We start from the raw sequence: 24932 nt of genomic DNA, 5'->3' as shown, positions 1-24932 counted from the left end.
TCAGCCTGTCCTTGACCTTGCTACTCCCTCTTTGAAATCTTGATTCTGAACACAGACCCTTTCTCAGTAACCGCTATCGCACCATCTCGAACCCAGCATGGTTCCCTGTCCTCTGACCTTGTTTCTTTGGGCCTATCAGCCGCCTCTTCTTTAATCCCCCTCCTTCCTCTGGACCACATTAGCCATCACCTTGATGATGATAATTCTGATTTTCCATGACTCATTGCTGCATATGCCTGGTAACCCTGAATGAATCCAGTGGCCGCAGTCTCCATGCCTGCATTGGGTTGCTGATAGAAAAATAAAATCATAAAATTACAGAGAAGAGTAGCACAAGGAATTTGTAATAATAGCTAAGAGTTAGTAACCGAGTGTTAGTTGAATGCTTACCTCATGCTTGGTGCATGGATTATTTCATTTCATCTTCAGAACCACTCCATGCAGTAGAGATTAATATTATTCCCACCTTCAAGGGGAAGAAACTGAGTCTTCGAGAGGGAACAACATGCCTACCGTCACAGAGTGGAGAGAATGAGGGAGCCCAGGTTCACGTGTGGGCTGTACGGTGGTCCAGGGGCCACACCTTGGCCACTAAGCCACAGTTAGCGTCATCCATCTTAACGGGGCCCTCGGCGTTGCCTGCAGCCATCCGGCTGTGATATCCTACGATGCAATTTTAGACCTTGTCACCAACTTTTCTACCTTTCCTCCCACTCTCAACAGATGACCGTGCCTCCTAATTATAGAGAAAACAGGAGACGTCAGACCATTCGTCTTGCTCTCCTGCCACCAGATGTACACTTACCTGCAACGCTCTCCATGGCTGCCTTTCCCGCCTGCTACAATGTGAAATTTTTAAAGAGGAAAAAAGGCACAACTATAAGATAACAGACATGTTCTTTCCAAGGGGAGAATAACAACTATAAGATAACAGACATGTTCTTTCCAAGGGGAGAATAAAACCATTTTATTCCGGGGGAATGTTAAAACAAAGCCATATACAATTTGTAACAAATACAATACAATTGTTTGTTCCCTAGTCCTGAATAATTACAGTATATACAAATTCAATAAGGCACTGGTTCCCCAAAAGAACACAAATGAGTCTTCTTTTGAAACAGACAGACAACAAAATCCCGTATATATTCTAACTTTTCTCCAAAAAAATATGGCATTGTTTTTTTGTTTTGTTTTACAAAAGGAATGATGACTGCTAAACTGAGTCACTTCTGACGCCTTCTTTCATTTCCACGGCTATGTGACTAAGTTTTCTAAGGAGATATAACTACAGAATTATTCAAGTTTTAAAAAACTGTACTTCTTTCAGTGCCTTTCACCTACAAAGAAGAACCAGAACAGACCAACAACATAAAACACTGAACTTCTAACGAACAGGCGTGACTGCAGAAACGTGAAAGTCGGTCATGACTCAGGACTTGCTCTACCTGACTACACAGCAATTGAAATGTGTCAGAGAATTCCCTGTAAATAAAACCTTAGCGTGTTTTCTGAGAAGCTTCGTTTTGAGAATAAAAAGAATGGTCGCTAGTGACTCCTGAGCTGTGCTTTCCAGGGGGTCAAAGGCCGGTCTCCTCACACACAATGTTCATAGCACTGCCGCCTGTGATTTAACAATCTACACCTTTTATAAATAAATATTACGTTTCATTTAGTACTTTATCCTAATAATATTTTACGCTCTAATCCACATAATGGAGTTGTGTCAGACTCCAAACTGAACATAATATTTATATATACATATATATTTATATAATATATACAAACATACATAAACTATAAAACCAAACATCTTAGCATACAAAACTTATATTAGCCAACAAGTAGTATTTTAGGATTCCTTTGCAGGGAAAAGATTAGAAGAAAATTTTAGGCTTTGATATAGTCCTAAAAGTAAGCATCAACTACATTATTTCCAGGTTCCCACTCTTCTGTTGAAAGACAAAACGAAAAAATAAAATTCGCTTCTGAGCTACCAGAAATTTAAAAATCAAAATGAATTATTTGCAAGTGAGTAGGTAGTCTCTTTAAGAACAATTTAATATTCCCTAAGCAAGGTGGATTTTGGTAAGACACAAGGAAAACTCTATTCATAAGTAAATTCTTGTTTCATTGAAAGACTATAGTAACTAAATGGGTCTTTTTAAGTATCTCTGGAATACCTTTTAAATGTTCATAGTGAGTAAATCAGGTTGGGGATTAGAAAGTAAGCTAGTCATTCTTCCAAAGCAACCAAACATAACAGAGAAGAAATTTGGCTACTATTTTAATCTCTTCCCATTCTTCACAGGAACCAACACCTCCCCAGAAATCTAGTTTACTTTGAAATTATCACCTCTCCACAATATATTCTGATTTGAAGTTATCCATGTATAAGAACTTACCTAAAAGAAAACACATTTTTACCTAAGAGATAAGCCCAGCATCGCTTAAATTTAGGGAAAATCAAGAAACAGAAACATGTCCCCACTTAACGGACATAAATGTGTACTTATTTGTTTCGTAGACAATCTGATTGGAGGCGCTTAAGTTTCTCTCCTAGGCTCAGATGACTATCATGCTTAGCTCTAGCCACATACTCCTGCTAAGCTATCACAAAGAATACGATTTGATGCAAGAGGAAGGAACCTTTACACTGCTATTGAGGTTATCTTAATATCAATAAAAGCAGCATTCTGATTATATTTGGAACCAACTGTTTTTAATCTTCGAAAAATGCAGAAACCTTTTTCGTCTTCAAGGATTAAGGAAATATTCTTTCTTTGTTACAAAGGAGATGTGGTTATGAAGCACTGGGGAGTGAGTGCTGAATACAGAAACTGTTTCTCCTTATGCTTCTCCCAAACCGTAAGCACAGCTCACAGCTGGTCTCTGTTCTAGGATGCTTTTCTGGAGGAACAACTCACCAGTGCAAGCCCACTTCAGAAGTGAGGAAAATGTTTTCTCGTTTTTAATGCAGCTGTCACATTTTCAAAACCCTCCATCCTTCAGCCACCAAGTGGTGAAATGAAAATGTGTTATAAAACACTGCCCCCTGGAGTATTCTGGAAGGAACATCTTTTTTTTTTTTTTTAAAGGGCTGGGCAAGGGGGTACTTTCCAGTTCTTCACTAAACACTACAGAATTTCTAAGAAGCAAAAGAAAACCACAGTCAGGAAGTACATGAATAAAGTTGAGAGGGATGTGTACAATTTTAACCTTTATTAGGTTCCTGTTGCTAAGGAATACTGGCCCTGTCAATGATCTGACTCACGTTGCTCAAAAGTTAAAACCCCACATGAGTGAATAGGTGAAAAGATGTTTTGCACAAGTGCCACAGAGAAGAAAAAATAATAAATTAAAAAGTGAATTGAACGTTATGAGAATAAAATAAACGGAGTCAGCATTCCTAAGATGTGAAGCTATCACATAAGATATTAAGATATACATATTCGATCCGTATCTATTCTAGAATAATAAATCAGCAGCCGTAACAGTCTGTGGCCTCCACCAGCATTCCTCTGCTGTCCCATTTGGAGGTTATATTTATCTATTTAAAAATTAAAATTAGTTAAATTAACCTAACATATGTTTCCTCTCCTTCCCTTAACTCAGACACATAAAAGGCAGATAGTAACAAAAAGAAACCATATTTGTCTGTACATAATAAGTTGTGCATACATTTCCCCTTGCGCTTCTGTGAAGGGCTCTTCCACGTACAGAAGAAACAAGCCATGTGCACCTGTACCCTCATCCCCTACCTTGCTGACACTATCTTCTCACAGCACAAGAGCAAAGTATCTCTATTCTAAAGCGCCTTGTCTTCAACACAACTGATGGCAATTTTATACTTAATATTGATCCCTTCATTTGAGAGATCAAAAGCATGTATGGGTCAATTCTCTGCCCATAAAAAAAAACCAGCTTTGTTTGTGTTTAATGAAAAGGAAGGGACTTTACCGTGAAAGAAAAAGCCTACCAGAATCAGAAACACAAAGCGGTTCTGAGGAACAGTGTCAACATTTACTTCTAACAGAGTCACATAAAACCTTCATTTGTTCCATATCCTATAAAGCTGCAAAAGGTCACCTGTAGGAATCCCCAAACGTGGTCCCAGACAGGTGGTGCTTGTACCTGGGTGCATTCACATTGCTGCGGCCGCCCCGGTGCAGGCCTGGCCCGAGTGGTCTGAAGAGGCGCAGGGCGCAGGGGCTCTGAAGGTGAGTTCCATGCTGTTCTCCAACTTCACCGACTGTTGGTTGGTAGAGTGCAACAGAATTTTACCAATGGAAACACGTATTTGAATTTATCTTCCAGGAGAGTTTCTGGGAAGAACTTTGCTGTAATTATTTAAACTATAATAGTATAAACCTTAAAACATCTACATTATTTGTTTTATTTTGGCAAAATTAAAGCATCTTTTGAAAAAAAAAAAAAAGGCAATCCCAAAATACAGGGCTTTCTTAGAAAGCAACATGCATCATATCTTGAACAAGTAACCCAAACAGTTTCTCCCTCCTACAAACAGACACGATGAATCCGTGTTTCTGGGAACTTCTCTTTGTCCAAGCTGCTCCCTGAGAGGTGAGGCTAAACTTACTGGGAAGCAGGACGATGTTCACGGCTTGTACTGTGGACGCTTCTGAAACATCTTTTGCTCTGCCCACAGACAGAAGAGTAGCTACTGGCTTTCTCCAGAGATGCTTATTTTTGCCCTCAATTCAGAGTTTAATGTCCTGGGACTCTGACATTTTGGCAAGTGTTTTCTTAACCCGCAGTGCTGTCAGTCTTGAAGCAGGATTGTGAGCCCAGCATTCTGTCATGAGTTTCCCCATCTGCCTTAGACACTGCGGGAAGGAAAAGGAAAAGGAGTTAGAGAAATGTATTATCTGTAAGGCTGGCACTTGGGATTGGCGTTTAGTTTTGGGTTTCTGAAGTTTGAATATATATTTTTAAAGATACTCTTAAAACCATGTAGGCGTAAAATTCCATAAAATTTCTTCTCTCATCATGCAAAGCTTAAATGATGAAAACAGATTTTCATGGCTTCCTTGTGATAGGAGCAAGCAGGTGGTTTTGCTGATCGTACAAGAGCGCCTCTGAAGTCAGATTAAACACATACAAAAATACCCAGGGAGTCTGTATTCCACTGCACACTCCCAGATTGTTTCTAACACCCGGTGAGCTCAAATCTTTTATCTAATTCCATACTATTCAAACAAACATGGTTATTCCTAAATCACAGCTGTCTGCTACAATAATAGCATCACACTGTACCATTTAACAAGATTAATGACCTGTGCACAGCCTCACTACAACTTTCTCCTGTGTTCTCCTGTGGTACATCAATTATTGGCCTTCCTGTTGAAAAGCTCAATTTCACTTCATTAGAAATCCTCAGTGAAGGGATTTTGAGTAATACCAATGCCCATAACCACCTTCAAAATAATATAAATTCCAGCATTTCATAAAGCTTTCTGCACAGCTCACTGGAAAACATATGTATTATTTAGCATTTCAGTAACTGGCCACAAAACCAATGAACCAAAGGTTACTTTGAAATGCATTTAACAGTGAAGAACTCATTTATAAACAGTGTTCTGTCCACTTGTCTGCACTGACTTTGGTACATTTTTTGGGGGATGCTTCAAACTCCTCTCTGAATGTTCCTGGACAGGTTTAGAGGCTCAGAGGGCAGGTGGGGCAAGAAAGGCAAGGCTGGCCGGCTCACTCCTTCCTCTGGGCAGCTCCTTGTTAGATCTGGTTAGGTTTCACCAGGACGGGCTCAGAGCCAGGCCAAATGTGGATTTTTCCCACAGCATTGCGTCATCCTTATTGATGGAGATCCACAGCACAGTCGGGCATCTCGACTAAGTCAACTTGTACCACTTCTGTGTATAGAAAACCGAATTCTTCAGATGCCTTACTTTTCTCTCATCAAAACGGGAGAATGCTGTACGTGAGTTTGTCATGGAGAAAATTCACGATGCTTTACAAACACACGTGCAGTTATTTAACGGCCTTTATGCAAGTGTCAGGACATCACCAACACATGAAATAATGTTACCGATTATGCAGGCTAAATGCTGACCCATTCAATGTATTTTGGAAGTGGCAAAATCAAAGAGGAGAAAGGAACAGATAATTTAACACACTGCGCTTAGCTCCATATAAATTACTGCCATGAGGCGCCCTTACCATCACAGCAAAGAAAAAGAATTCCTGTGATAAATATTTGGAATTTTGGCAAAAGGAGAAAAGTCTGTTTTGACACTGGTCACAACCACATGGTGACCTACAGCCTCACCTCATCACTGCTCCACCGGTTGGGGAAGGAGGGACGCAGCTTCTTGATACACACGATCTCTCTCATGTCCTCATAAGAGGGATCGCTGGGCACTAGATCATGATAGGGAAGCTGATATTCTTCCACTATACCTGAAAATATGGTTTCATTAACGTTATTATTTTCTGTGAAGAGGAAATAAAAGTCTAACAAATAAACTATTCTCTAAGGAAAGTTCTATCGGTACCAAAGACAAGTTCAGGTTGAAAAACAGCAAAAACAAAAGCAAAACCAGCACCAACCTTGAAAACAATGTGCCCGAACGATACGATCTAAGTTTTAAAAGTGAAAAGAAAGCATAATGAAACATATTATATGCCTTCAAGCCTTTTTTCTAACTTCCAAAAGCTAAGTAAACAAGCATCTCAAGTGTACTTCTGATTTTATAAAGGCTCTTGTACCGTGTGCCAACGTTTTAAAATCTATATTAAATCTCGTTGCGAACTTGCCAGACACACCCCAAATGCATACTGCACAATATGTAACTATTTCTACTACTGCAGCGTGCGTTTATGAACCTCATAATAAATTTGCCAGTGTATCCTACTTGAACAAAATGTCAGATTTACATTTTTTCTGCTTAATCATAAGAATGCATTTTTGCACACTTAAAATTTAGAAAACTACACACACCTGAAAATATTAACCATGATTTTTAGGTGCAATGACTGTCTGATTTTTCTTCTCTAAATTTCCTGCATCTATCTGAACTGTCTACAAGAAATAGATCACTATTAGAAAAAAAAATATGTAGTGTTGAAAGAACGGTTAAGAAAAACAAAAGAATGTCGTCTTTAAGGAAAGGTACTTATCATGCTAAATTCTATCCCACTTCATTTCCCTAGTATCTAATTTCTACCTTTTTTCCTCTTGTCCTTTAAAAGAGCAGGCTGCCTGTGTCTTTTGACATTATTTGAGTAACTCCTCACAGTAATTATAAGCAGCCTCTGTCCTCAGAGGATGCTGCTCTGAACAGTCTTTCCAGAGAACCATTTCTCCCTATCCTAAATCATCTTTTATAGAAATTTCATTGCTTTTTATCTGAACAAGATGATACTGTGGTGCTCCAAAGACAATGGTGCTTCAAGGACAAAGGACAACCCTGCCTGAAAAAGTTTCAGCGTTACACCCCCTACCAGACTCTTAATCGCCCTCCCCACTATGTTGCCATGGTTACGAAATTCCTGAGCCCACCTGAGCGACGCCCACCTGGGCAACAGGACCTGTCCCAAATAAGGAAAGGCATATGCCCTGTCCCACTCCCACCCTATAGAAGGAAGGTACATGTGTCTCTACCAGTCAGTAAACGACATTTGCACCTCGGACCATTCCTTTGTTTTCTGGCTATAAAAACTGATCAATAGCACATGTTCAGGCTCGACTCTCCCAGACTACTAGGAAGTCTGCCCGCTGTTCTGGCAGCGACCCTTCCCTCTAATAAATTCTATCTTCTTTACATTCTGCCTTATGTCTGGAAATTCTTTTCCAACCTGCGTCTGGACCACGACAGCTACCACCAGGTCGGAAGATAATACACTACATCATAAAATTCACTGAGGGTTTACTCTAAAAAAAATCTGGAGCCTGTATTATGTCCTTTCTTGTAAACTCAAACCCATTTATAATCATAAAGGACTAGAAGGTTCGACAGTTTTTTCAGACCATTCCAACTCACCATTTATTCTGTCCCCTGCTGAGATCACAGAGCATAATTATATGTATTATCTATGTTACTATTTCCTTCCACTGTGTGTCATCTCTACAGAAGATCATGAAAGCACAAGATCTAATGGATAGGAGATGCTCACTTCATTCCCGTTCTTCCTCCTTTTCTAATTCTCAAGGCAATGGCTCAGGAAACATCTTGAGAGAAAGGATGATGTCAATCTAATTTATCTCAAATTTCCCTCAGTGCCTAATGCTGGTGCCATTATCTGGATGGACTAATGCATGGATGGTGGGGTAGGTGCATATATGAAAACAGATACAGAGCCAACCACATAAAATTATCAACTGATCTAAGTCTGTCTTTGAACTCTAGGCATTACTCCTTTCTCCTTACCATGCAATTAAGTTATCAAAATTTCCCATGTCTGCTGCCTTTGTGTTTGAAACTTCAAAACTTTCTTTTGCTTCCAAAGTTTGAAAGGCCTACAGCTGGATGTGTCTACTTCACCCAAAAGTACCTGGACTAGAAAGATGAGCCCCCAAACTTGCAATATCTTCATAAAGGAAAGTGTTAGCGAATAGAATGTGTGTGCTTTGCCTGCCTGGAAGAGAAAAGAAACTCATTTATTGCGAGTCTACTATCTACCAGGCATGGAGGTAGGTATGTTATATAATTTATCTTATTAAATTCTCACAAACACATTTATGAGATAGCATTATTATACACACTCTACAGATGAGGAAAGTTGGCTTCGAAGGATTAAGTAACTTGCCCAAGGCCATACAGTTGCTATGAGGTAGAGCTGGGAATCTCTGACAAATATACATCAATCTCATACACTTTATTTAGTACCAAAGGTAACATTTTAGTACCTCTTGAACCTCCACAGGCAAAGACAGCCCTAGCAAGGCAATTAATATCCTGCTGTTTACATAAGGCTGGCTTTTTTTTTAAGCAGAGAATCATTTCTCCTTTATTCCGGTCCTCCTCCGGTTTTCAAATATAGGCCTCCTGTAGCCCTATTCGCTTTAGCTGTTTAGGAAAACATAATTAGAAAAGTAATCTTGTACTTTACTACTCCTTTAACTTCTATAAACCTGTCAATAAAATAAGTGTAGGCATATTATTCAAAAATAGGCTCATTTCTTCTTAATAAAGCATGAGATCATAATTATGATGGGAGATTTATAGAATATCTGGTTAGGAAAATTTTCCTACATACATTAACTTTCCTTTTGGACTGAAGACTTCTCTTACTTTAGAGGGAATGTGTTCTATTTTAAGAGGCACAGGATTCCCAGAGTGATTAGAAGGCACGACATCATTGAAGATGATCTTTCTACAAAAGTGTGAATGCCTGTTGATCTACTGTTTCTCCTTCCTAGTTAAATATTAATCTAAATATAAGTTAAGTCTCTACCAACCAAAATGAAAATTCAAAATAATAGCTAACACGTATTGAGTGCTAGTTATACGCCAGGCAGTTTTTATTCTTTCTACAATCATTGAAACCTCACAACCATCTGAGGTAGATCCAGTAATTCACCTCTTTCTGGCAATAAAAAAACGGAAACAGAAAAGTTTAGTAACCTGTCACAGGTTCACAGATAATAGATGGCAGGTCCAAGAAAAAGAATCCCCCGACTAGTTAAGGGCATGCTGCACTTTCTCACTCTTGGACAAGCTCAACTTTTTGAGAACGTGAGGAACTAGCCGTCACGAGGAAAGGCAGCAGTGTCAAGGTTTCTGAACGAGCACAACCGTGAGTAGAGGCATAAACAGGGCGCTTGATACTGAAGAGCCTGCAACTCAGCCCCTCCCCTACTCAAAAACAGATCCTGCGGCAGTAAGCAAAATACTACAAGCAACAATGTTACCTCTGAATATTTAAGAATGTCTTCTTAGTCTTACCAGGGAATCCTTACGTTTGTAGAAAAGTTATCATGAACAATCATGATACTCTTAGGCTTGAACTTCCTTTTGATACAAACTGATGTTTTCAAACTGCTTCATGAGGAAGTATTACAGAAAGTCAAGAAGTAGAGGGGTTCCACAACGGGTGCCCCGCCCTACATTTCTGTGTCTCCCTTCATCTGTGCACAGGAAGCCACAGGGAAAGCGTCACTGATGTTGGGGGTGGAGCCAGGAGGTTGGTAGGAAGAAGCTGGAAGGGGCAGGAGAGGGGGGTCTGACTTGACGGAGCAACTGCTGGAGGAAGAGCTCAAGAGAGAAAGGAGAAAACACATATGGTGGAAGGGGGTGCTCTCTGAAAAGGCAAGAGGAAGCTCTGGAAGGGACTCATCAGTAGCTGGCGAAGGGAAGGAGGCAGTCAAAGATAATTCTAAGAGGTTAAATATCGTTTCCTGGGAGGACTGAGACTGCGTCAACAGAAATAAAGGGGAACATCAAATGAAACCTGATTCTGTAAACAAGACAACTCTGATTTCTGATCAGAAAGAAAGGGTTTGTAGCAGCTCCAACAGTATCGCTGTCACTTACCTCCTGATACACATCTCCTAGCAACCTCCCACAGGATGAGTCCAAAACTGTACATGTCCGCCATGATGTAAGACTGAAAGTGATTTCTATTCAAGCTCTCATCCAACACTTCTGGAGGCATATAGCGTTTGGTGCCAACTCGAGTGTTGGGTGGTATGTCAACTTCATTCGTATCACTAAGGAAAAAGTAAAGCAAAGCACTATAAGCACTGAAGAGGACCAACAAATGACAATCAAGGTGATTCCTGACCCAGGGCTTTAATGAAAGGTGGGAAAGGATATCCTTCCAGGGTTCCTTAAAAAATATTTCCTGCCAAAAGTTAAATATTCACAGGTAAAAACCCAACGTAGATGATGTTCAATCAGAATGAAGCTGCCACATATAGGATAGCATTGCCACTAGATCAAGTGTAAGCTCTAAGTTATTGCTAAATATCTAGAAAATACCATCCTTCCCTTCATATTTTAGTCGCTTTGCTCTTAAAATTGGCAGGTGCACATGTCATTTTGGTTTGAGACAGTATTTCTCAAGCCAAGTGTTGGGAGGCTTTTATAGCTACAAACAAGTAAAAAGGGATGGGAGGAGAGGACCAGCAAAGATTTGCAAATGTTTTATTTTGATAAGCAGAGACCTATAAAAGAGCTTTCTACCATCACTATTATTTCATAAACCGAATAACATGTATTTTTAATAACAAAAGGAAGTCATTGAATATAATATCTTTAGCTTTAAGAAAATTTCACAACATGATCCATTCATTATTATTCCCCACAGATGGGGAAGAAATTCCTGATGGAAGGACATCGATCTAGAGGCTGGCACACGGGAACCATGGCCTCGGTGCCGCGAGCTGGAGCCGGAGCTACGAACCCATGTTGCAGAGCTGCTAAACTATGATGACTCGAGGGGCTGACCATTAAATGAGAGGATGCGTGTGACATCGCTGCCAGTGCGGCACCGAGCACACATCCCAAGTCTAACAAGTCCCACAGCTCAATAGAAACTACTGGGACTGAGGGGTGATGAGCCCCCATTTAGACGGATGATGAAACTATGAGACAGAAAAGGTCTTGTACAAAAACTCACAATTAAACTGAAGTTTGTGGAAAATCTTGGATAAACCTTCCTCTCTCCTGATTCCCAAGAAAGAGTTTTTCTTTTTCTTTTCATCACACTCCACTGACTCTCAAGCATTGACATGTTCTTTTTCCTCAACGTGGAAAACAGTTGCATAAGTCAGATATCACATTTATCATGCTGTGTCACAGACAACTGCAAACTTAGCAAAACACTAGTGGCTTCTGGGGAAAAAACCTCTGGGCCTGATCTTATCGCCTCAATCTCTGTCTTCTAAAACTCTGTATATCTCAACACTGTTTACATTTACTAACACTTATAGGGCTTCATTCTTACGACCGTTTAAAATTCACTTCCAGCTAAAATCCTTAAGCTAAAGCTATTTCATCAGACGTGTCACTAGGATACTCATTAGGCCCCTTGGGATCTTCTCAAAGCAACAACTCTCAAGGAGCCTCTTTTCCTAAAATAAAAGTTAAAGTGGAAATTGTTTAAAATGAAAAAAAACTAACGAGCTGGTACTCCTTACCATCTGTGAACGTAGGTCTTAGTGCTCTGGGCTCTTTTCTGAGACTAGAACGAGTTTAAAATGTGAATCATAGTATTTACCAGCAGGATACAATAGAAAAATGTCACCTGTGTACCTAAATAGTACATAGTAAGGAAGGAACGTTGAGCAGAGAAGAGGCTTAATGATAACCATTAGATTTAAAAGATGCCACAAAGGCTCCATCTTCAATTATAAAGCAATTTCTCTCCTCTTCTACCCACTGACACCTCGTATGTGAACACACAGTGGATATTTCATTAATATGTTATATGTGTGTGTTATAATTTATAATTTTGAATCATTAGAGAAAGACAGTGCTGGGATTGGATAGAGGATTCTGGGTTCTATGCAGAGAAACGAACATGGGGGTTTGCAGATGGAAAGAAGACGGTAAGGGGCCTAAATTACATTCCAGAACATGTCCTGGGAAGGGAAACCAGAAACAGTCCTAGCATGGGCCCTACAGGAGCGCATTTAAGCCAAAGACATACTCTGACCACAGGTGATAAAGATTTTAGGCAATTCCTCTCCATTCTTACACTTAGGTCCTTAATGTTTTATTTGGATTCGGGAGGCCAGGAAGGGCTGATGGAATTCGTGACATGGAGACATCTATTGGAAAACTAAGAGGTAACTGGTATTCGATGATAACGGAATTAAGATCTGTGATGGGCAGACTATACATAGTTCTCTAAACTCTCATTCCCTCAAACCCTGAAAAAACATATAGTCAAGGATGTGGCTTGCCCATCAAAGGCCCCAAAACCAGTCCCTTACACAGGCCATGTGTGCTCGGCACAGCTGTACCTCTTCAACCTTCCTCTCCCCATCCTAGGGGTTTCCCCACTAGTATCTGAATAAACATCTCCCCTGGGAGTATCTGAGTAAATATCTTCCCCTAGAAGAATCTGAATAAATATTCTCCCTTGTAGTATCTCAATAAATATCCATCTTCCACCCTAAGACAGTAAACTCCTCTGAGCTCTGAATAACTATCATAATCATTTATTATGTCCCTAAAGAGCACAACCCCCTTCGTCTCCACTCACAGTGTGCCTTGCACATGGCAGATAAAGAATATACTTTAAACGAAAGAAGGAAAAGGCCTTTTTATAGTAAACTTCACTGTGGGTGATTTAAAGAGATATGTAAAAATCTCTGTAGACCATAAAAGGAGACATTACAGGTATACAGGAAGATAAACTGAATTTTGTTAAGCAAATTAATTTTGTAACAGGTGACTATTAACCCAACGGCACACGCCTTTAGCACTATATTTAAAGAACAAACAAACTAACTATAAGTAATTCCCATCTGACATTACAAAGTATCAGATCCTCCAAGATACACAGCTCTGTCCCTTCTTCCCTCGGGAGGGTTTCTCTACTTGAAAGTAATTATACTGTATTTCTCTTCCAGGTCTTCAGTCACATCATCTTACCCGTCCTCAAATAAGGGCAGAGAAAAATGGAACTTGTATTAATCTTCAAGACCAAAAAGAGAAATTAAAGTGATTTAACACTCGGGCAGCAAGAGTAAAAGAAGAAAAAGAGACGGGAAGTAGAGTCAGACAGTGCAGAGCCTTGAGGCTAGGTACGGAGTCACTGAAGGAAAGGGCCAAGCAGAAGGGAGGAAGAAGAAAAGGCCAGGTTGCCTTCAGCTTTCCCTGCCTTCCTTTTCCATGGAGGCCGGGAGGGCTGAGAGCCGATGTTGGCAAGAAAAGATGGATACAGCACAAGGGGGCAGAGTCGGAGAAGAACTCCGAACCCACAACATAATTCCATGTGCCGTAGTGGCTACACGCACACATATGTGTGTAAATTGTCAAATCACATACAGGAAATATAAATGCCAACCGGGATACTGGTTACTTCTGGGTGGAAAAGGGAGGATAAAACAGGGAGGAGAATACAAAAGGGTTCTTTAACACTGGATTTCTTTTTTTAAAAAAAAAGACCAGACAAAAATAAGGCAAATTGTTAATATCATTCTTAAATTATTACATGAGTGACTCATTATTTTTAATATTATCTGTATGTTTAAAATATATTATAAATAAAAAGAACAGCAGGATGAGGACCAAGAAAAGTATACATGTCAAGGATTAAGGCACAGGTTAGAGGCACAAGGCTCCGAAGATCAAAAGTCCTCTAAATAAACTGGACAAAAGTACAGAAAAGATACATTTCTACCATCAAAATGTGGGTGCTGCATTCACTGTAGAGGAAACACGATCTCTCTTCTCCTTTCCCACAGAGAAGGGATGGAAACATTTGCACAAAAGGGTCATGATTAAAGAACTGGGTTTAGAGAATTACAGGGGCACTGTTACCCAATCATGTTTTTACAACTAATACTTCTACTAGATCCAACAAGGCTTTTGTCCCTGTTAATGTGAGTACCACTAAGATACAGATTTAAATGGAACTGGAAGAAAATAAAAGTAAAATTTGAATAAAATAAGTTAAGGGATGTAGAGTAAATTCCTCTCCAGAAAAAACCCTGCGCTAGAATCATACTTTAATGGGTACTTTTCTTATGAACTTCAGAGACAGCAGGGCTGGGACAGGATAAAATAAAAATACCTAAAAACAGTCAGAGACCTTCAAGATGGCAGAAGAGTAAGACGTGAAGATCACCTTCCTCCCCACAAATACATCAGAAATACATCTACACGTGGAACAACTCCTACAGAACACCTACTGAATACTGGCAGAAGACCTCAGACATCCCAAAAGGCAAGAAACTCCCCACGTACCTGGGTAGGGCGAAAGAAAAAAAGAATAAACAGAGACTAAAGGATAGGGATGGGACCTGCACCAGTGGGAGGGAGCTGTGAAGGAAGAAAGGTTTCCACACACGAGGAGCCCCTTCGCTGGCAGGGACTGCGGGTGGCGGAGGGGGGAAGCTTCGGAGCCGCGGAAGAGAGCACAGCAACAGGGCTGCGGAGGGCAAAACGGAGAGATTCCCGCACAGAAGATCAGCGCCGACCGGCACTCACCAGCCCCAGAGGCTTGTCTGCTCACCCGCCGGGGCGGGCGGGGCTGGGAGCTGAGGCTCAGGCTTCGGTCTGAGCGCAGGGAGAGGACTGGGGTTGGCGGCGTGAACACAGCCTGCAGGGGGTTAGTGCGCCACGGCTAGCCAGGAGGGAGTCCGGGGAAATGTCTGGACCTGCCGAAGAGGCAGGAGACTTTTTCTTGCCTCTTTGTTTCCTGGTGCGTGAGGAGAGGGGATTAAGAGCGCTGCTTAAAGGAGCTCCAGAGACAGGCGTGAGCCGTGGCTAAAAGCGCGGACCCCAGAGACGGGCATGAGACGCCAAGGCTGCTGCTGCCGCCACCAAGAAGCCTGTGTGCGAGCACAGGTCACTGTCCACACCCCCATTCCGGGGAGCCTGTGCAGCCCGTCACTGCCAGGGTCCCGGGATCCAGGGAAAACTTCCCCAGGAGAACGCACGGCCTGAGTGAGCCAGAGCCCCCGAATCAGCGGCTCCTTTAACCCTGTCCTGTCTGAGCGAAGAACAGACACCCTCAGGCGATCTACACCCAGAAGCGTGCCCAAATCCAAAGCTGAGCCCTGGGAGCTGTGCGAACAAAGAAGAGAAAGGGAAATCTCTCCCAGCAGCCTCAGGAGCAGCAGATTAAAGCTCCACAGTCAACTTGATGTACCCTGCATCTGTGGAATACCTGAATAGACAACCAATCATCCCGAAATTGAGGCAGTGAACTTAGGGAGCAACGATATTTTTTTTTTCCTTTTTCTCTATTTGTGAGTATGTGTATGCTTCTGTGTGTGATTTTGTCTGTATAGCTTTGCTTTTACCATTTGCCCTAAGGTTCTGTCTGTCCGCTTTCTTTTTTTAGTATAGTTTTTAGCGCTTGTTATCATAGACGGATTTGTTTTTTGGTTTGGTTGCTCTTTTATTTTATAATTACTTATAAATTTTTAAAATTTTTTTATTTTTTAATAACTCTATTTTATTTTATTTTTCTTTCTTTCTTTTTCTCTCCCCTTTCTTCTGAGCCATGTGTCTGACAGGGTCTTTGTGCTCTGACCAGGTGTCAGCCCTGTGCCTCTGAGGTGGGAGACCCAAGTTCAGGATATTGGTCCACCAGAGACCTCCCAGCTCCACGTAATATCAAACAGCAAGAGCTCTCCCAGACATCTCCATCTCAGTGCTAAGACCCAGCTCCACTCAAAGACCAGCAAGCTCCAGTGCTGGACACCCTATGCCAAACAACTAGCAAGACAGGAACACAACCCACCCATTAGCAGGGAGGCTTCATAAAATCATAATAAGGTCACAGACACCCCAAAACACACAACCGGATGTGGTCCTGCCCATCAGAAAGACAAGATCCAGATTCACCCACCAGAACAGAGGCACTACACACCTCCACCAGGAAGCCTGCATAACCCACTGAACCAACCTTAGCCACTGGGGGCAGACACCAAAAACAACGGGAACTACGAACTTGCAGGCTGTGAAAAGGAGACCCCAAACACAGTAAGTTAAGCAAAATGAGAAGACAGAAAAACACACAGCAGATGAAGGAGCAAGGTAAAAACCCACCAGACCAAACAAATGAAGAGCAAATAGGCAGTCTAGCTGAAAAAGAATTCAGAATATTAATAGTAAAGATGATCCAAAATCGTGGAAACACAGTGGAGAAAATACAAGAAGCATTTAACAAGGACCTAGAAGAACTGAAGAGCAAACAAACAATGATGAACAACACAATAAATGAAATTAAAAATTCTCTAGAAAGAATCAATAGCAGAATAACTGAGGCAGAAGAACCGATAAGAGACCTGGAAGATAAAATAGTGGAAATAACTACTGCAGAGCAGAATAAAGAAAAAAGAATGAAAAGAATGAAGACAGTCTCAGAGACCTCTGGGACAACATTAAACACACCAATATTCGAATTATAGGGGTCCCAGAAGAAGAAGAGAAAAAGAAAGGGACTGAGAAAATATTTGAAGAGATTACAGTTCAAAACTTTCCTAATATGGGAAAGGAAATAGTTAATCAAGTCCAGGAAGCACAGAGACTCCCATACAGGATAAATCCAAGGAGAAACATGCCAAGACACATATTAATCAAACTATCAAAAATTAAATACAAAGAAAAAGTATTAAAATCAGCAAGCGAAAAACAACAAATAATATACAAGGAAATCCCCATAAGGTTAAAAGCTGATCTTTCAGAAGAAACTCTGCAAGCCAGAAGGGAGTGGCAGAACATATTTAAAGTGATAAAAGGCAAAAACCTACAACCAAGATTACTCTACCCAGCAAGGATCTCATTCAGATTTGATGGAGAAATTAAACCTTTACAGACAAGCGAAAGCTAAAAGAATTCAGCACCACCAAACGAGCTTTACAACAAATGCTAAAGGAACTACTCTAGGCAGGAAACACAAGAGAAGGAAAAGACCTACAATAACAAAGCAAACAATTAAGAATATGGTAATAAGAAAATACATATAGATAATTACCTTAAATGTAAATGGATTAAATGCTCCAACCAAAAGAAACAGACTGGCTGAATGGATACAAAAACGAGACCCATACATATGCTGCCTACAAGAGACCCACTTCAGACCTAGGGACACATACAGACTAAAAGTGAGGGGATGGAAAAAGACATTCCGTGCAAATGGAAATCAAAAGAAAGCTGGGGCTTCACTGGTGGCGCAGTGATTGGGGGTCCGCCTGCCGATGCAAGGGATGTGGGTTCGTGCCCTGGTCCAGGAGGATCCCACATGCCGCGGAGCGGCTGGGCCAGTGGGCCATGGCCACTGAACCTGCGCGTCTGGAACCTGTGCTCCTCAGCGGGAGGGGCTGCAGCGGTGGGAGGCCCGCGTATCACAAAAAAGAAATACAAGAAAGTTGAAGTAGCAATTCTCCTATCACACAAAATAGACTTTAAAACAAAGAGTATCACAAGAGACAAAGAAGGACACTACATAAGGATCAAGGGATCAATCCAAGAAGAAAATGTAAAAATTGTAAATATTTGTGCACCCAACATAGGAGCACCTCAATACATAAGGCAAATGCTAACAGCCATAAAAGGGGAAATTGAGAGTAACACAATCATAGTAGGGGACTTTAACACCCCACTTTCACCAATGGACAGATCATCCAAACTGAAAATAAATAAGGAAACACAAGATTTAAATGACACATTAAGCAAGATGCACTTAATTTATATTTATAGGACATTCCATCCATAAACAGAACACACTCTCTTCTCAAGTGCTCATGGAACATTCTCCAGGATAGATCATATCTTGGGTCACAAATCAAGCCTCGGTAAATTTAAGAAAGTTGAGATCGTATCAAGTATCTTTTCCGACCACAACGCTATGAGGCTAGGTATATCAACTACAGGAAAAAAATCTGTAAAAAGTACAAGCACATGGAGACTAAACAATACACTACTTAATAACAAAGAGATCACTGAAGCAATCAAAGAGGACATCAAAAAAATACCTAGAAACAAATGACAATGAAAACACGATGACCCCAAACCTATGGGATGCAGCAAAAGCAGTTCTAAGAGGGAAGTTTATAGTAATACAATCCTACCTCAAGGAACAAGAAAAATCTCAAATAAAAAACCTAACCTTACACATAAAGCCATTAGAGAAAGAACAACAAAAAACCCCCAAAGTTAGCGAAGGAAAGAAATCATAAAGATCAGATCAGCAATAAATGAAAAAGAAATGAATGAAACGATAGCAAAGATCAATAAAACTAAGAGCTGCTTCTTTGAGAAGATAAACAAAATTGATAAACCATTAGCTGGACTCATCAAGAAAAAAAGGGAGAAGACTCAAATCAATAGAATTAGAAATGAAAAAGGAGAAGTAACAACTGACACTGCAGAAATACAAAGGATCATGAGAGATTACTACAAGCAACTATATACCAATAAAATGGACAACCTGGAAGAAATGGACAAATTCTTACAAAAGCACAACCTTCCAAGACTGAACCAGGAAGAAATAGAAAATATAAATAGACCAACCACAAGAAATGAAACTGAGACTGTGATTAAAAATCTTCCAACAAACAAAAACCCAGGACCAGATGGCTTCACAGTCAAATTCTATCAAACATTTAGAGAAGCATTAACACCTATCCTTCTCAAACTCTTCCAAAATATAGCAGAGGGAGGAACACTTCCGAACTCCTTCAACAAGGCCACTGTCACCCTGATAGCAAAACCAAAGATGTCACAAAAGAAAGAAAACTACATGCCAATATCACTGATGAACACAGATGCAAAAATCCTCAACTAAATACTAGCAAACAGAATCCAACAGCACATTTAAAGGATCATACACCATGATCAAGTGGGGTTTATCCCAGGAATGCAAGGATTCTTCAATATATGCAAATCAATCAATGTGATACACCATATTAACAAACTGAAGGAGAAAAACTATATGATCATCTCAAGAGATGCAGAAAAAGCTTTTGACAAAATTCAACACCCATTTATGATAAAAACCCTCCAGAAAGTAGGCACAGAGGGAACTTACCTCAACATACTAAAGGCCATATATGACAAACACACAGCCAGCATTGTTCTCAATGGTGAAAAACTGAAGGCATTTCCACTAAGATCAGGAACAAGACAAGGTTGCCCACTCTCACCACTATTATTCAACACAGTTTTGGAACTTTTAGCCACAGCAATCAGAGAAGAAAAAGAAATAAATGGAATCTAAATTGGAAAAGAAGAAGTAAAGCTGTCACTGTTTGCAGATGAAATGATACTATATATAGAGAATCCTAAAGAAGCTACCAGAAAACTACTAGAGCTAATCAAAGAATTTGGTTATGTAGCAGGATTCAAAATTAATGCACAGAAATCTCTTGCATTCCTATACACTAATGATGAAACATCTGAAACAGAAATTAAGGAAACACTCCCATTTACCATTGCAACAAAAAGAATAAAATACCTAGGAATAAACCTACCTGAGGAGACAAAAGACCTGTAAGCAGAGAACTGTAAGACAGTGATGAAAGAAATTAAAGATTATACAAACAAATGGAGAGATATACCATGTTCTTGGATTGGAAGAATCAACATTGTGAAATAGACTATACTACCCAAAGCAATCTACAAATTCAGTGCAATAAGTATCAAACTACCAATGGCAATTTTCACAGAAGTAGAACAAAAAATTTCACAATTTGTATGGAAACACAAAAGACCCCGAATAGCCAAAGCAGTCTGGAGGGGAAAAAACGGAGCTGGAGGAATCAGGCTCCCTGACTTCAGACTATACTACAAAGCTACAGTAATCAAGACAGTATGGTACTGGCACAAAAACAGAAATATAGATCGATGGAACAGGACAGAAAGACCAGAGATAAACCCATGCACATATGGTCACCTTATTTTTGATAAAGGAGGCAAGAATATATAATGGAGAAAAGACAGCCTCTTCAATAAATGGTGCTGGGAAAACTGGACAGCTGCATGTAAAAGAATGAAATTAGAACACTGCCTAACACCATACACAAAAATAAACTCAAAATGGATTAAAGACTTAAATTAAGGCCAGACACTGTAAAACTCTTAGAGGAAAACATAGGTAGAACACTGAATGACATAAATCACAGCAAGATCCTTTTTGACCCACCTCCTAGAGTAGTGGAAATAAAAACAAAAATGAACAAATGGGACCTAATGAAACTTAAAAGTTTTTGCACAGCAAAGGAAAACATAAACAAGACGAAAAGACAACCCTCGGAATGGGAGAAAATGTTTGCAAATGAAGCAACTGACAAAGGATTAATCTGCAAAATTTTACAAGCAGCTCATGCAGCTCAATATCAAAAAAACAAACAACCCAATCCAAGTACGGGCAGAAGACCTAAATAGACATTTATCCAAAGCAGATATACAGATTGCCAACAAACACATGAAAGAATGCTCAACATCACACATCATTAGAGAAATGCAAATCAAACCACAATGAGGTATCACCTCACACTGGTCAGAATGGCCATCATCAAAAAATCTACAAACAGTAAATGCTGGAGAGGGTGTGGAAAAAGGGAACCCTCTTGCACTGTTGGTGGGAATGTAAATTGATACAGCCACTATGGAGAACAGTATGGCGGTTCCTTAAAAAACTACAAATAGAACTACCATATGACCCAGCAATCCTACTACTGGGCATATACCCTGAGAAAACCATAATCAAAAAGAGTCATGTACTAAAATGTTCATTGCAGCTCTATTTACAATAGCCAGGACATGGAAGCAACCTAAGTGTCCTCGGCATATGAATGGATAAAGAAGATGTGGCAAATATATACAACGGACTATTACTCAGTGATAAAAAGAAACGAAATTGAGTTATTTGTAGTGAGGTGGATGGACCTAGAATCTGTCATACAGAGTGAAGTAAGTCAGAAAGAGAAAAACAAATACTGCATGCTAACACATATATATGGAATAAAAAAAAATAGTGTTCTAATGAACCTAGGGGCAGAACAGGAATAAATACGCAGACGTAGAGAATGCACTTGAGGACACGGGGATGGGGAAGGGTAAGCTGGGACGGAGTGAGAGAGTGGTATGGACTTATATACACTACCAAATGTAAAATAGATAGCTAGTGGAGGCAGCCGCATAGCACACGGAGATCAGCTCGGTACTCTGTGACCACTTAGAGGGGTGGGATATGGAGGGTGGGAGGGAGATGCAAGAGGGAGAAGATATGGGGATATATGTATATGTGCAGCTGATTCACTTTGTTATACAGCAGAAACTAACACAGCATTGTAAAGCAATTATACTCCAATAAAGATGTAAATAAATAAATAAATAGAGGGAAGTAAGGAAAGGAGGGAGGGAGGGAGGGAGTGAGGGAGGGAGGAAGGAAGGAAAGATGGGTAACTTGGGAGGTTGGGGGTAAGGGGCAAGCCACCTGGAGAGAAGAGGGGTTCTCTCCCAGGCCCAGGGTTATGACAAGACACTAAGGTCCTATAGGAAAAAAAAAAGGGAAAAATGTTCTGGTAGTGTGAATTTTAATAACTAAATATTATGCAATACCCTACAACACACCCCAGTAAAGATGTGTTCAATCTTGAGCTGACAGTGTTTGTGGAAGAAAAGAATCAGCAGCTGCATCATGTAGAAAAGGTACAACATGTATCAGAGATGTAAGGCTGACGTGACAAAGAGGCAAACAAGCTCCTTAGGATCCACAGATGTGCTGTGAATGACACTGAGTTCCCTGCTGCACTAGGGAGGAACAGGGACAATAAAGCCTCATTTTATTCGAATCTCAAAACCTAGGGTGCCCTCAGCTGGGGTTCCACAAAGAGGCATGACAACCAAGTTCCTATTTCTGACCAACGTCACTTGACTGACAGTGGCAGGATATAAAAAAAAAGCCAGCATGGTGAAGGAAGAGGTCCACACTGATGACAAAGGGCCCCCTACACGGATGCACACTTTGAGTGGCTCCTCTCACCTGGAGCCACCAAGTAAGTGAGGGATCCTAAGGCAACGGCTCCAAATGGGGAAGTAAAGCAAAGATGACTTTGATACTGTGTGTGTGTGTGTGTGTGTGTGTGTGTGTGTGTGTGTGTGTGTGTGTGTGTGAGAGAGAGAGAGAGAGAGAGAGAGAGAGAGAGAGAGAGAGAGAGAGAAAGAGAGAGAGAAAGAGAGAAAGAGAGAGAGAAAGAGAGAAAAGAAAAAGATACAAAACTAAGATTTTCCTCTTCTCTTCTGAAGGTGCAAGGGAGGGGCATACTAAGGAGAAGACAGTAGAAGAAATGCACGCTACTGGAGATGTCACTTTGTCACCGACACCGTTTAGAACTTTGCACATAGTGATAATGTTAATTGGTTTTATTGTCTAAAACTTACTGCTCGTACGCAGGCGGCTGCCTGTAGTGTCCCCCCCTCGGTCCAGCACTGGTGTCTACAGTGGCGTGTGCACTGCAGGCATGAGCATAACTGAGGGAAAGAATCAAAGAGCTCCCGTGGGTGCAGAAGGCTGAAAGTGGGGCCTCCCACCAGGATCCTGAGGGGACCGGAGAATGAATCTGAGCGCCCATACAATCCGGTGGGGCAGGGTGTGCCCTACACTCTTGGCTATCATGTGCTGGAAGAAGGGCAGGAAGAAGATTATTATTTTGGTGGCAGGAAATAAAGGGGATAGTTAAAAATATAGTATCTATCTTAACCTGACTTTATATTAAATATTTTTATGCTAATTAAGCTTCTAATTATAAATCCATAGCAGGAATTCTTGCAAGAAGTGTTACGTAGAGGAAAAAGCCACAGCATGTGTCAGCACGGTGCACACTCCCCGTGTCCCATCAACTGAAGGGGGAGTTTCATGGACTCACAGGCAGAGCCCACTGTGGCCAGAGGCCAGCCGGGGAATCAAGCTGTTAGCTCCAGCAAGGTGGCTCTACCTCACTGAGCCTTTGGGCACGTGTGGGTGGTCTTCTGCTGGACGTTGTTGATGCCTTACACAGGGAGAGAGGGAGAGAGGGAGAAGGGAGATAAAAAGGTAATAGAGAAAGAGGAGAAGCAAACATCATACACCTTTAATAATATAAAAAGCTTTTTTAAAAATATGAACTGAACTTTAAAGAACAATGAAAAAAGGGCACGAGGGGGCTTCCCTGGTGGCGCAGTGGTTGAGAGTCCGCCTGCCGATGCAGGGGACACAGGTTCGTGCCCCGGTCTGGGAGGATCCCACATGCCGCGGAGCGCCTGGGCCCGTGAGCCATGGCCGCCGAGCCTGCGCGTCCGGAGCCTGTGCTCTGCAACGGGAGAGGCCACAACAGTGAGAGGCCCGCGTACCCCCAAAAAAAAAAAAAAAAGGGCAGGAGGCAGAAGACGTGAAGGAGGCCATTGGTTTGCTTGTGGCTCACAACTGATGTTTGAAATTAACTACACATGAAACATAACAGAGAATACTGAATTATCTCTTAGAGAGACTAAGATGACCTCCCAGAGCATGAAATATTCTCACGAGCCTTTAGAAGAAGGGGCTGTGCACATCCTTTGTGTTTCCTGAAGTACCTTGCAAACAGCCATGGAACTGATTTGCTGAACTGAGCTCCGCCCGGTCAGATGTTAACCAAGCAGGAGAGTTTTCTACAGCAATTTACAACAGAACTCATTACTCCTACGATTAAATGTTGAGAAATCTCAGGGCTTCTTAGAAACAGAACCCTGACATAAAAATTCTTCAACAGAAGATAGATAAGGCGGCAGGAACCCTGACTGGGAGTGCGGACTCTGCCACGACAGCTTGGTCTATGACTTTGGCCAGTGATTTAACCATGTCACTTTTTAAAAAAACCACCAAGTATACAAACCAGAAGCAGTGGTAAAAATAATGACATTGAAAGACTGAGGACATTCAGTACCCTCTTGTCCTCTGCACTTGGACAATTCGATAATCATCAACTGGGAGATGTGTGTTGCAGCCCAGTCTTCATTGCAGGTTTTCTATTTAAAATTTAATACCTGAGAGGCCCTAAGCCAGGATTTATTTCCCCCCTAAGAAAATATATCATTCTGTCACTGAAGTACGAGAAGGGCTGCCTGAGCCTCCAGAGGGAAAAGTGAAAAGCTCTGTAAGTTCCTTCAAGGGATTTCACACGTCTTTGTTTTCTCCTCCCAAGAGAGATTTGGGGTAACGGTAATGTCTGCCACGGCATCACCCGGATTAAACTTCTGTGGGCAGGAAATGCATCAGCACTTACATCATTTACAAGAGCATGCATGAAG

General features: G+C 41.0%; 1 protein-coding gene across 8 annotated transcripts in view; it reads right to left on the bottom strand.

The window, feature by feature from the left end:
• Positions 1-939: 939 nt before the first annotated feature.
• BMPR1B (bone morphogenetic protein receptor type 1B) overlaps positions 940-24932 on the bottom strand; it is a 421980-nt gene continuing 397987 nt past the window's right edge. For 5 of the 8 annotated variants that reach the window (XM_033400369.2, XM_033400370.2, XM_004276991.3 and 2 more), the window contains 3 exons: positions 10512-10687; positions 6305-6435; positions 4366-4844 (listed from right to left, as the gene is read on the bottom strand). In XM_033400369.2, the coding sequence (XP_033256260.1) occupies positions 4719-4844; positions 6305-6435; positions 10512-10687 (433 nt within the window). In that variant the 3' untranslated portion in view covers positions 4366-4718. Of the gene's footprint in view, positions 4845-6304; positions 6436-10511; positions 10688-24932 lie in introns of all 8 variants that reach the window. The other 3 variants (XM_004276990.3, XM_049709183.1, XR_004475285.2) reach the window with 2 other exon arrangements.

The sequence above is a fragment of the Orcinus orca genome, chromosome 4 (assembly GCF_937001465.1).
Source record: "Orcinus orca chromosome 4, mOrcOrc1.1, whole genome shotgun sequence".
In the NCBI taxonomy this organism is placed as follows: Eukaryota; Metazoa; Chordata; class Mammalia; order Artiodactyla; family Delphinidae; genus Orcinus; species Orcinus orca.
Note: the sequence above shows the minus strand (reverse complement) of the source record. Positions and strands in the feature narration are given on the sequence as shown.